Here is a 13,862-nt window from a genome sequence, read left to right on the forward strand (position 1 = left end):
AATAAACTCAAAATACCTTCTAGTAATCAGAATTGTAGCTAACCAAACATCTTGGGCCCAGTGGTTGAATCACTTTGCTAGCATTACTGTTAGCTTGCTTAGAGTAACTTTATCAAACTAACTTTGGCATCTCACTTCCTTTTCTGTGTGCACCCTGGAAAGCTGTCTGCTAAAGTTTGAGATTGTCTCAATCTTCTCCTTAATGGTTCTTTTACAAATCAAACACGTTGCACTGCTCCTGCTTGCATTTGCTGTAAAATCATTGAAAGCAAAACTCACGATTCATGCCGTTTCCTTCTCTCCATCTGCAGTTGATGCCCAAGTCCAAATACAAAGTAGTTCTGATTTTCAGGACTCAATTTGGACTCGAGTTCTGGACTTGAGATTTAAGTTATTTATAAAGTTACAGTGCTGTATGTTGTGCGCTCTCCTAATGGGGACACACACTGCATTCTGCTGTGGTGGAATCACTACAGGTGTCTAATAAGATAATACTTTACTGATCCCTGGGAGGAACTTTGGTAATAAACTTAAAATTAACTGCAGACCAGGTTTTTATTTTTTTGCTTTGTGTTATTTTATTAACTTACATTTTAGTGTCTCAATGTAATGTTTTTTTCTCATCACATTAGAAAACTCTGTCTCGTCTTTCTCTTTTCTCTGTCTTGCACACTTCTCCAGGTGTTTCGTCCTGACATTGCATTGTAAGAGAACAGCATCTTTTGCTTACAGCTCATCCATATATAATCTGATGGAAAATTAGCCCCCTCTTTCTCCCTTCTGGAATCTGTCTGAGCCCCAGCTTTATTACTTTTATTTCGTCAGCAACTCACAGTTAATTTTAGAACTATCAATTCCTCTATTATATTCTGGATGAAAGTGCAAGAAGTGGTTTACACTTAACTGAAAAAGAGGGTCTGTCTTAGTCCCTAAATGATCCAATGCAACAAAAATAATACAGTTCACATCACAAACTTCAAAAGCAAGTAAACGTGTTTGCCTGAGAGGCTGGAACATGCAAAGTTTGGCATTTATTCTTACAAAATGTTCTTCAACAAATTGGTTGCTACTTTCAATTTGAAAGCCTTACTAGTTAAACAAGGCAGAGGGTTTTTCCAGGATTCAGAACCCTGCAGGTTAGGTTTCTGTGATGTGAGTGTGCAAATGCATGAATTATAGCCACATTATCAGCTACATTGGATTAACCAGTATATAATTGTTGTGCCTTTTCCAAAACTAAAAATGGAAACAATTGAATAAAAAAATGCCAGGGATGTTGTGTAATTGTCTATGGGCTGCATGTAGCCCCTGGGATGGGAGTTTCGCATACACGTGTGTAATAAAAACCTCTTTGTGGTAAAGAAACCAGATTTCCTTTGAATAGCTGTTGCAGTTTCATGTTGACCCCCGGGGTTCTTCCTACAGGTGTGTGTACCCAGAGGTATAAAAGACATTTGTGTGCCTGCAATGTTTCATAGTTCTGTTATGTCTCACATCATTTGTCTGCACACACCCTGGACACTTTTTGTGCCAGAACTGAATATTTATCTTCTTTTCTTCGTCTCTGTCATGTCCCTCCCTGTGCTGCTCCACCCTAACAAGGCCAGGCATGCACATCGTTGTTTGTTCCCTATATGCTCTTACTAGGGCTCTCTTAAAGCCATGTCATTTGTCAATCAAAGCATCCAGCTCAAAGCCCCTCTTTGAGATTGAAAAGAAGTCTGACTCTTTAAGTGAAGTGTTTACGGCTTATGTCTTAACAGTTTTTGTGCTTATACTTGCACTGTATATTAAGTCAACAGCCTGGGGTGTGGGGTTATTATGAGAACTGAAGTGAAAGAGATGTATGGGAAAATAACCATTTATCTGCACAGTTTGGGGTGGGGTCGGTTTGCACATTGTAAGACTGCAGGGAGAACTGATTTTCTGTCACAACACTCTGTCACACCCTCTGCTGCAGGCTGAGCTAACAAGCCATAGATTACAGATCTGCTCTGAGTGAAAAATGATAAAATAATGTAAGAGAGAATCTCAAAGGGAGTTTTCATGCCAGAATGCTCCAAAACTCCAGCATCAAAACAAGATTAAGACAACAGAGCATCAATTATAAATAGTATAATAAAATGGAATACTAAGTGTGTAAGGATTAAATGCAAAGAAACAGTGCAGTAAGCAGTAAAAATAAGCTCAGTAGGAAAGTAATAATGCCACTAACACTAACAGCAGTATTGCAGTTTCAATAAGAGGTATTGAATAACTGATAGTGCACCATATTATTAATGTATACAAAACACATTCTGTTGAATGCAGCCTTGGAACCCACCAGCTATCATCTGACGACATTATATGCCTCTGTGACCAGTGGTCATCTCTTTGGACATTCCAGTATAGCTAGCTGTTAGCATTACACAGCATTCTGCCAAGACTTATTTTCATTGTCTACAGTTCAATTTGCTACTGGAAAAGCAATTATGTCCAAGATCAAAAGCAAAGCCATATTTGCTTCTCAAGCTATGCTAACACTGTTGTTTGTTGGTTTATTATGTTGCCCTGTTGGTTTCAGGTGTGTCTCAGTTTTGCTGTATAGAAAGTTAGCAAAAAGCTACTGCAGTCTGAATCCCCAAAAGAAAGTGATACTCTTTCGATGTATTCACAATTAATCCATCACAATAACAGCAATGATGATGCATGATCTGCATGATGATGCAGATTTGTGAAAAATGAGATGTAAGCAGGTCGGGTCGGTCCTCAGGAGAGGGGAACAACTTTTAAAAGCCTTGTTTGCTGAATGACGGTTGGGTCCATCATATCTTACCATCCTAGGAAATCTGGAAATCTAATTGATGATTGGCTTTTGTGACACAGTGTCATGCAAATTTGTTGTCTGAGTTATAATTTTTGATCTAGAACAACTGTTAGCTAGACTTGCATCTATTAATAGACATAACTAAATGCTTTTCAGATTACAGCTGATGGGAACTTGGAGGTCATTGCGTTCTGGTACATGATAGGTTAGTACTATTCGGACTACAAATCTACTACAAATGGAAACATCCCATTCTAAAATCCCTTCCCATGTAAACGGGAGAAATAGGAATATGTTTATAGGAATTATACCGAATACAATTGTGTGTGAGGATAATGAAAGGTAATTTAGCAGATGATAGCAAAAGTTTAATTTATGTTGCACATGGTATTTATTAGTGGGATGGATCAGTAGTATTGCTCCTGAAATGAACCATACGCCTCTGACATTGGAAAGTAATACTGCAATGTTGTTGTTTTTTTAAGTAGTCATAATAAATCAGAGAAGCACTAGTACACATGATAACATGCATGTTGTCATTAATTTTTTTGTCACATTCTTGAGTAATTTAGAAAAAACGGTTGCCAGACTCATTTTGACTTCCTGCCAGATCTGAAGACATTTAACTGTCAACCATCATATCAACAAATCATTGGGTTTGGGTTGGTGTCAAAGAGTCTACACATTTTGCTTGTCACTACAATGATTGATTGTTTTCAGTTTGAGAAATTGCTGACATTATGAAACCTTGAATAAGATTTTATGAAAGTAATTATCCCCTTCTTTTGGTGACTCCGAGGTCATACCTGTTTGTTGGAAATTGATGGTAATTGCTTGTGAACACTTCTGTTTGTCTCTTATCCTGGAGGGTTTACGACTAACCTGACAGCAGCATCCCCCAGGCCAGACAAAACAGGGCTAGGACATGCTTTGGGAGTGGAGCAATTAGATAATGCATGTGCACAGTGCAAACAAGTCAAGCTCACACCCTTATTGTGGGGTAAAGTCTGTGTGGCAATGCATTGGGGCCGGGTCAGGACGGAGGATTAGACAAGTTACAACAACGGCTGCTGATTATCTGTCAGTCCATCAGCATGAAGGGAGGATTCACTGGTGACGTACCCAACCCTCTATTCAGACAGGTGCTTTGATGTGAGCAAATGAATCGCTATAATCTCATCTTGTTCCTAACAACTTAGGAAACATAATTGGTGACTATGGAGGAGTGAAGTTTACTTTCAATGTTGCCGTGTTGTTCAACTGCCAAGACATTATAGAAGATTTAACTCTGCCCGAGCTTGTTTAAGGGTTTAAGTCACTAAATGTTTTTCCATTCAGCAAGGATTTAGTAATGCTTATACAAGATATGCATTTTAAGTTGGTAAATGACCCATCAAAATCCCTTGACACAAATGCAGCTTACAGAAGCTTTATTCCAGTAAGAGTACAAATAAACATGCTATTAGGAGACCTTTAATTAAGAGATGTTTGTTTGGGAGGTAGAACATCCATCATACTCAGTGGTACACTTCTCTTTACTTAAAACCTCACATCCTCAATTTAAACACACTTTTATCCAAAACATGTTACATCTCTAGCTTTGACATGTTTGTAGTGGGTACTCACTGGCTTTGGAACATCTTGCCTCAGTGTTATTAACTTAAAGTGCATCCCTGCTGATAAATACTACTTAGGACAGTAACATCATCTCATACATTATTCTATGATCTAAGATCTGTTTTTGACTGTCCATTATCGTGACATCATGTGAATACAAACATACATTTTTGGGCATAAATGTGTTTTTTTTTAATATAGTATGTATGCCTAACCCTAACCCAAAGATAGATACTTTACATGTATGCCTAACCCTAACCATAACCCAAAGATAAACACTTAACATGTATGCCTAACCCAAACCCTAAGATATACAAGTTACATACAGTTCAGTGTTTGTCCTCCTAATGTGGAGCTGCAGCTACTACAAAAGTAGTTGTCCCTCAAGAGGAACATTTAAATGCATCACACATATGAGGGCATCTAGAAGTTATTTTCCCTTGCAGATGTTATCAGCACAGTAAAGACACACACATAGCTTTTGCAGCTTTTTTTTGCTCGGAAATCTTATATCAATTTGAGTTTTTAGTTGAATTATATAGCAGCACAGAGTAGAATTAAATAAGATATTTTAAGAGGGAATTATTTAACCACTTTGCCAACACATCATACACAAACATAAGTTACAATGATGTGATATTTGAGGCGTATAAAGGAACAGTTCATGAATTTGTAAGTGTTTGGAGTTGACCCTATAAGATGAATAATCTTGAGGAATGTTCTTCCCTTGAAAATCCCAGATTTTTTTTTACCAGAGCCGTCTGCATTTCCTCCCTGGAGAAACTATCTCAGAAATGAAAAATGCTCAGTGAGAGACGTCTCTAACAGATTTCAAAGTCTTTAGATAGAGGCAAGCTATGCCGTCTGATAAAGAGAGAGCAGGGAATGACCAGTTAATTAAGATGCTGTCCTCATATTCCCCAAGAAAGCTGTTTTTTTTTTATTCGCCCTTGTCAAATTTTTATAAACTGAGGGTCTAAAGTTCATCTTAAATGACTATGGTTTACTGGAAGTCATTTGAAGCGTACAGCCAGTTCTTAGGAAGGAGCATGGTTACATTCAGTGGGGTTTTTTTTCATTCACCATGTGGTTAAGAGAAGCATTGTAGTTACACTGAATTTTCTTGCTGACAGTCAGTGCTAAATATTCATACAAGTTGAACCTATCATTTAAATTCCTAGGTAACATTGTGCTGTTGTAGAGTTGATGATCTCAGCTACCATCATGGTTTTAACAGCCCACTGCTACAAACTTAAGAACAGTATCAAAAGACTTTAACACACAAAACTGGTTTAAGAAAGAAGTTCCTTTGATATCCCTTCATAGGATAAAGGGTGTGACTACTCTACATAAAAATAAAATGAAAATTCTCATCTGTCATATTAATAGACAATTGTTAAAGAAAAAAGTCCTACAAATAGCACAGTAAATTTTCAAGGACCAAGTTTCAATTATTTTTGCTTTCACTTCAAATATTTTGATGTCCTTTGCTATAAATCAATAAAATAAAACCATGACAGTATTTTTCAGATAAAATGTGAGTGCTCCTCAGGCAAAAATAGCTATTTTGTTTAAGCTATTAGCCGTTAGCTATCTAAGTCGCTCTATAGATATAACACTGCTAATCTATCAGTGGTTCTGTCACTTTGATCAAGCCATATGTTGCCTTCAAATGGGGTCAGGTTTAATGTGCTCATAAGAAGATACCATATGACCATACCCCCTCTTATGGTATTTACAACATTGTAAGTCAAGTTTTTCTGAATCCAGTTTTATTTCCATTTTGTCATTTTATTCAGTAACTTTGAAATATAATTATCATGACTACAAGTTTCATCTAAAGGCAGCGGTACAAATCTCAACAACCTTAACATACATTGTTATTAAAACTGTGTACAAATACTTCTAGCTTGTAGCAATAAAATCTACTGACTTTGTTGACCCCCAGGCTCTTTTTGAGATTCCCTAGTGGGGTTGAACTTTTTTTTTTCAGTGAATTTGTGTAACCAAAATGAAAATGCCTTTCCCTAAAACTTTGTGACTTCTTCTGAGAATAGATTTTCAAAATGTTGATCCAGTTGACTTTCATGGCCTCGTATTATGCTATTGCAGCATGCTAACATTCTACCGTCGGTTAACGCTTTCCCTACTGAACACTAACATGCGAACAATACAATCAATGTTATCATAAACATGTTAGCAGGTCCACATCAACATGCTAGTGTTGTTACCAAGAACTTATTGTCATGTCATCATGAACAGGCTACAATTATCAGTATTAGTATGTCCACATCAACATAAATCATCGGCATAATGGCCATGTTTCCATGCCAACAACAGTATACAGTCTTACAGTCATGAACTTGTTAGCTTGCCAAAATGTATAATGCATACACTGTCATTGTTAGCATGTTAGTATGCAGGTATCAACCTGTTAGCATCTTCCTTGTCACAAGCTAGCAACATTGACATTAACCTAAACCAGACTACACTGGTCTTTTGTACCGGGTTGTAAACGTGTTTATTTGTGCTGTAAAGATTGGCTTCTTTGAATTGGTGTGTATTTGGTTTCTGGTACTTCCGGAGCCAGCCTCAAGCGGATCCTTGATGAACTGCAGTTTTAGCACTTTCGTATTGGACTCATATTTTTAGACCGGAGGTTGCCGCTTGAAAATAATCCTTTAAAATGCAACACAATTGGGAAAGCAAGTTATATTCTTACCAATTATGGGAGATACACCTAAAAGCAGATCTTTCTCTTTATAGATTATAGTGAAATTATTTTTGAAGTCCAACAAAATAATCTCTCATAATTTGGAGAAATCAATGAAACATGAAAAATATGGTGTTTACATTGTTACCTGTATTAGTGACAAGCAACATGTGCTGTCTACATGAGCGCCAGTGAAAACAGTGGCCTGGGAAAATGTGTGCGGTCACTTAGCAACACCAGCATTCCTGCTGCTCGGCCCGGTGGTGTCTGTGTCCTGTCTGGGTGTGGAGGGCTATATTTAAGTCTGACCGTGCTCGTTGAACATAAAGCAGAGGAATCAACGGCCAGCAGTCGATGATACTTCCCTACATCTCTGCTCACAGTTTACATGATTGAGTTGAGCCAGGAACTGATCTGCATGCACTTCCGATGCAGGCCAGTGGCACAGTTTCCATGGACACAAGCTGGGAAGATGGCGAAGATGGAGCAATGGAGGACCAATGTGTGTGTGTGTGTGTGTGTGTGGTCTGTGTTATGGATATGGATTGAGGTCAGGGAGGGAGGTGGAGTCATTCTGAGCAGTGAATGAAATGACTGTTGACCTTGGAGCGTTGTCTCGTCACACAGACCCTCAAAGCAGACAGACAGGAGGCTCTTGAGCTGCCATTTCATCCCATCTATTTCCCATGGCGGTATCATTAGCACGCTACACATATGTCTCTGTGGAGTCTGGAGGTGCTATTGATTACAGAGACACTCGATCGATGACCCACTTTAGTCAAACCTCTCCTTCTTGTCTCAGGAAAGCTGTACATCTCTTATTATTTCACATCTCTGTGCTTATTTCCATCCTGCTCCTCCTGCAGCTGAGATTATTGCAACAATCTTTCCAGACAGTAAATCACAGCCCCAGCTTGTGCACTGTATGATCGCCCATATAGGGTGGGGTACGCATGCTGTCATGGGGAAGACATTATAGACACCTATAGGGATCCGTGGGCGAAATCACGTGTACTCTGGACACTCACTCACACTGGTATTTATTAAAGCTGTCAGCAGCAGCCTCATTTCATCCAGCAGCTGAGGTGAATGGGTGCTTGTCCTGTATGTAGCCAGATGTATTGATCCTTGAATCTGTTATCATATAACACTTCCTGTTTTACTATCGCCTGCACTCTTGAGAATGAATTTTAATGGCCCTATTAAGATCTCTTTATAGTGTTTAGCCTGAGAGCCTTGGTTTAGAAAAGAGACATTACCATAAGTTTATTCTCAAAACTTCTCAGTTTAAACTATTTGATGGCCCTTCTGACAAGGTAAAATATTATAATTAATACTATTTCACACATCCAATAAAGGTAGCTTTGGTAATGATTAGGGTAAGGAATACATAATAGTCTTTTTTGTGTGTAATGTAATTACTTAGAAATTGCAAAAGTATTGCATAGATCATATATGTAGCCACCAGTTGCCTATAAATCCATTGGTTTGGTCTGTAAAAACTTTTCAAATGGATAGTTTCCAGTTTATTTGATACACAGAGCAAAACAATTCAATATTCTTGTACTAAAATATTATTTTAAGTCAAAAATTTCAGTTTTTGTCAAACTTGTTTCCAAAAGATATTTAGTCAATTTCATGGCCAGGATGTCAAGAAATGCTGTTGATGTATATTGTTGTACAGAGTTATCACTTATATGTAAACTTACTCTTTCTGATTTGTGTGAAATATAAAGAACCACAGGTACATCTTAAGACCAGAAACTTCTTCAAAAGAAGGAGCTGAGAAAGGAAATTGAATGGAATGATTTAATTACAAAGTTTTATCGTCACCAGGAGGGATAAGCTGTTCTAATACCTGGGATCAGTGTTAAAGCTTGTAACCAGATGGTTACAGAGCGATTCCAATCAGTAATATGTAACACTCTCCGGAACATCATATATTTCAAACAGGGTGTTGTCAGACTCAAACTTTTATTTGCTATGAGTAACAGAGGCTTTCAGGAATGATACGCAACCACACCTCTGAGTTTTCCCCCGTGCTCCTTTGGAATTTACCGCTGGTTGCCAAGCAGTACAATGCTCACAACAACATACAACTTTTGATCACTAAGATAATTGTTTATAATTTCATCACCTCGGAGTTATAATCTTTCATAATTCTTTCTAATTCAGGCGGCGATAAATCAACCTTCAAGATTAAATCATTAAGGCTGCCATGAAACTGTCATCATGAGCACTGTCATCAAAAAAGTATCAACACAAGAACATGAGTGCATCAGATTTGGTTGTGTGCATGCTGTGTATATGCAGACAGAGTGATGGGAAATCATAAAAGCAGCTTGCGTGCAAACGTAACTCCCAGACATACCAAACAAGGCAGGGAGTGTAAGCTGGCAGGCGCAGCAGGAATGCTATTGTTCAACTTAGAAAAGTTGTATGAGAAAGTCTGTGTTGAATGTGAGACACATGCTGCTAATCCCCCAGTGTCACACTGTAATATCCTCTTAAACCACTGCTTTTTATTTTTAATTTTTTTTTAGGGGGGGGCATTTTCAAATTTTTTTAATGGACAGGACAGCTGAAGATAGACAGGATATGTGGGAAGCAGAGAATTGGGGAGGGCATGCAGCAAATGGTCGAGGCCCGAATCGAACCTGCGACCTTCGCAACGAGGGCTAAAGCCTCTGTACATGGGGCGCGATTCCAGAACACCAAGCCAACAGCGCCCAAAACCACTGCTTATGTAAACCAGAGAATATCTAGATGGGATTTATTTTTTGCATCATTTTTTCCCCCTCATTTATTCCATTTCAAAATGTTGACTCAGTTGTGTACCATGCAAAACTGATAGAAGAACAAAAATGCTGAAGAATGTCCCACTCTCCAAACTTTGAACTAAAACAAAAGCAAAGCTAAAAATGAACCCTTAGTATTTGCCCCAAATATGGATGATTGCCAGCCAAAGCGAGAAAAATGTAGATATAAAAGGAATACAGGTTGGAAGAGAAAATATGAATTAGCCCTTTACGCAGATAATGTAATAGTTTATGTTTCATCACAAGAAATGTTACTTAAAAATGCCCATAGTTCAATTTTGTTCTCCGGTCCTATTAATTTTGATTGCCCCATAAATGGTAGAAGAGATTCCTCAGTTTATTGCAGCAATTTCCGTTGGCCTTGGCGGGACTAGCACATGTGTAACATCACAGTTTGAGATTTATTAGAGCAAGATTGCCGAGGATTCATTTGGCTGTAAACAGATGTCTCTGAGCTGACACAGGCCCCAACCCTCCTGCTGCCTTTGTCCTTGTAAGGAGACTTTGGGTGTGTTCATCTGACTCAGTTGATACACAGGTACAGGAAAATATGAACCTCAGCTCTGATTTGAGAGGCCAGTGAATCAGAATCAGAATCAGAAATACTTTAATAACCCAGGGGAAATTCAGTCATTACAGTTGCTCCTATACACAATAAGTAAGAATATCAAATAATATTATTAATAGAAGAAAGTAATTAATAAGATATAAATACAAATACAATGAAAATAATGATTAAAGTATGTACAGAAGATATAATAAGCTATGTAGAAAATACATGGTTGAAGTCCCCCAAGATCAGGAAGAGGGCACTCTGGTGGTCCGTCTGGAGTCTGGCTATAGCAGCGTTGATGACGTACCTTTAGTATGCAGTAGTGTCATATTTGTTTGGATAAGATATTTTGATCTGGATGCTTGAGAGCAGTGAGTGGTTTTCAAGTTGACTATTATGGATTGCAGCTGCTCAAAAATAACATGTTGCAAGCAGCTGCTGCTAAGTCCTGTCAATGAGTCTATTATCTTTGATGCTTGATATAAGCACTCTTGACACATTGTCGACACAGAAAGTTATCCCTCCATCAGGATGTCAATTTAATCACGTTCTCCAGTTATCACCAGCAGTGTTAAAGAGAAAGAAGCGCAGTGGTTTCTTCAGGAAGTGACAACACAAGTGATGCAGATTCTGTGACACACAGATTTGTGTCTGCAGAGGATGTGATGCAGCTGTGAACTCCTGCGACCTTAGCCAGAGTCCTGCGGCAGACAGCCTGAGTGTTGTGGACACAGTAGAGCAGTAATGCCAGCATTTTTTTTAGAAAACAAGGCCTCAATCACAGAGGGAGCTGGCACACCCTGCCTAGCAATACTTCTCTCTAATTAGACAGTGTGTATTCAGTGGGACCTGAATGGAGACAAGAAAGACAAAGCCAGAGAAAGTGAATCTCTGGCGACACATGTTGTGATACTTCTAGCTGTGTTTACGTTTCTCCATGGCAAAGGCTGTACGTGCAGCAACATCCCCGGCTTTAACAGTGGTCGTCAGATGTTAGCTTTCTGTTTCCTGTAAACATTTATAGTGAGACACTAGTCTCACAAATCTTAGCACTGTTTCTTCTCTTATACACATACAGAACACCCCCTCTCAAATTCTGCTCCAGTCTCATCCATGTGGCCCACAGCAGCTCATCATCACGAGTGTCTGACACTTTGCGGTTACTTCATCTCACTGAATGAGCTCTTTATTCATTCTGAACCTCAAACCCTCTTTTGGGAAGCATCCGTGACTCAGCATGCCTGCTGTCTCATATCTCTGAGAACAAGATAAGTGTGTATTAGCAGTATGCCGAACTGACTTATGCAGAATGATCTGAGAGATCTGTGCCTTATGTTGAAATATACTGCAAGACAATTCTAGAGGATACTGATTTTGTTTTTGTACATCTGTAACTACCATGGTGCAGATTAAAAATATGACCTGTCAGGAGAGGTAAAGAGAGGTGAATGCGTTGGTAATTATAGCTGGAAGCCAACGTGGGGGTGAGGCAGGTCCTTCAATTTTAGTGATGCTGGCAGCAGTAGCCATGCTAGTTGGTCTGACTTGTGTCCAGACCATAAACTGTAAAAAATTGGATCAATAGTAAATGTTAGGAAATTTGGTACCCTCATTCATATCCCATATAGAAGGAAATTTGAACCCTTTAGTGATCCCTTAACTTTGCCTCATTAAACATTCAGTCAGTTTGTCAAATACTCTGTGGTAAAAGTACTCAAAAATACAAAAAACAATAACAGCCTCACCTAAGCTAGTAGCTATCACTCTGGTCTAGAATCTTGTACAGTGAACATCTTACATCTGTAATGTTTGCATTTAGGCACTGTCATTGTTCACATGTTAGCATGTTAACATTAGCTTAAAGAAGCACCATTCTGAAGTACATCTTTAAAGAGCTGTTAGCATGGCTGTAGGACAAGCTTTTCTTTATTGGTTTAAGGTGTTTTTCGACTGCAGGAACTTTACCCTGGAACTAGGGACTTTACCCCAGAACTACGTGCGTTTTGACCGGAGGAATCAGGGTCTATATTTAGTTCAGGGGTAGATTATCTCCCCCCCCCTGAAAAGCCCCTGCTTGGGGGTAGTACTTTTCAAAGGTCCTGGGACTTTTGGTTAACCGTTACGGTGTTTTTGGAGTTTAAACAGTTGTTGAAACACAGAGGGAGTTCCTGGGAATGCATATTAGTTTAGTTTTTTATTAAGATTTCAAAATATTATTTAATATCATTTTTTTTCTCCATACGTCACTGGCCTGATTCTCACAATCTACCCGGGACTTCAGCCCGAAACGCAGACAACAATGGGGGGCACAGGAATATTTTAGTTCCGGGGAAAGTATTTCTGGGAGCTAAAAGACCCCTGAACTCTTGGGAGAAATGCACCTTTAGTGTGACTATCTGCACAGCTGATTTCTTTACTAGAATGATAATAATAAAATACACATTATACCTTAAGATTATAAGTATAGGTTTTTGTGGTTTTTACTTCTGAGTTGGTGGTATCAGCACATGTTACGGTCAATCTGTGTAAGTTTTATCTCTGTTAATACTGTCCATAAAGGTTTCTGCTAGTGAAATTTTGCAAACATATTCCTCACTCCTCCTGAGACGGCATGAGGGATGAAGCAGTTCGCATGAAGGAATTCAAGCTGCAGCACACAGATACCCCACCCTTTTGGTGTGTTAGAGCTCAATGTCCCTCTGCAGTCACTCAAAGGCAATTTGTGAGTAATGTTTGCTGTGCTTGGAGAATGATGGGACTCCATTCAATAGTTTTTCATTGAGGCAGTGGGGTTGTAAAGATAAAAGGCTGCACAAAGAAGGAAGGGAACAGAACACTGAAAACGGGAGGGGGAGTGGGTGTGAAGCCGAACTGTCAAGGGCATTTTGTAATCAGAGATGGGGGCATTATCTCCACAAAAGTAGCATTAACCTACCTGTTGGCCCACAGGGGGCCAGCTTTAGCCATTACTGACCTACCTATGTGCTCTGTGTTTCAGATGGGAGGAGGAGGTATCCAAGCGAGAGCAGCTGGAGTCCAAGGTGGAATCCCTTCAGCAGGTTGGAAAACATAAACAGTATAATATATTTCAACCAACAGTCTCATGCATGTATTTTTGAAATCTTGCCAAAGGTCATTTACCACATGCAGACAAGAGGCACAGTAATATCTGTGGCAAAAATGTCTGCACGTACATTTTGAAAACTGCTAGTACAGCACATGCATAAACATTTATATATAGGTCAATTCCTGGTGGTGTTTTATGGATTCAGCAAAACTGGAACAAAAACAGCTACAGCCAGCAGGATGTGTGTCAGATTAGAAAAACCATATTACAAACCCATCAGGAAGAGT

General features: G+C 39.0%; 1 protein-coding gene across 1 annotated transcript in view; it reads left to right on the top strand.

The window, feature by feature from the left end:
- Positions 1–13,862, top strand: part of iffo2b (intermediate filament family orphan 2b) — a 36,176-nt gene that overhangs the window by 15,261 nt on the left and 7,053 nt on the right. The window contains exon 2 of the mRNA XM_034678063.1: positions 13,507–13,567. Coding sequence (XP_034533954.1) covers positions 13,507–13,567 — 61 coding nt within the window. The remainder of the gene's footprint in view (positions 1–13,506; positions 13,568–13,862) is intronic.

Source organism: Notolabrus celidotus, chromosome 1, assembly GCF_009762535.1.
Source record: "Notolabrus celidotus isolate fNotCel1 chromosome 1, fNotCel1.pri, whole genome shotgun sequence".
NCBI classification, from domain to species: domain Eukaryota; kingdom Metazoa; phylum Chordata; class Actinopteri; order Labriformes; family Labridae; genus Notolabrus; species Notolabrus celidotus.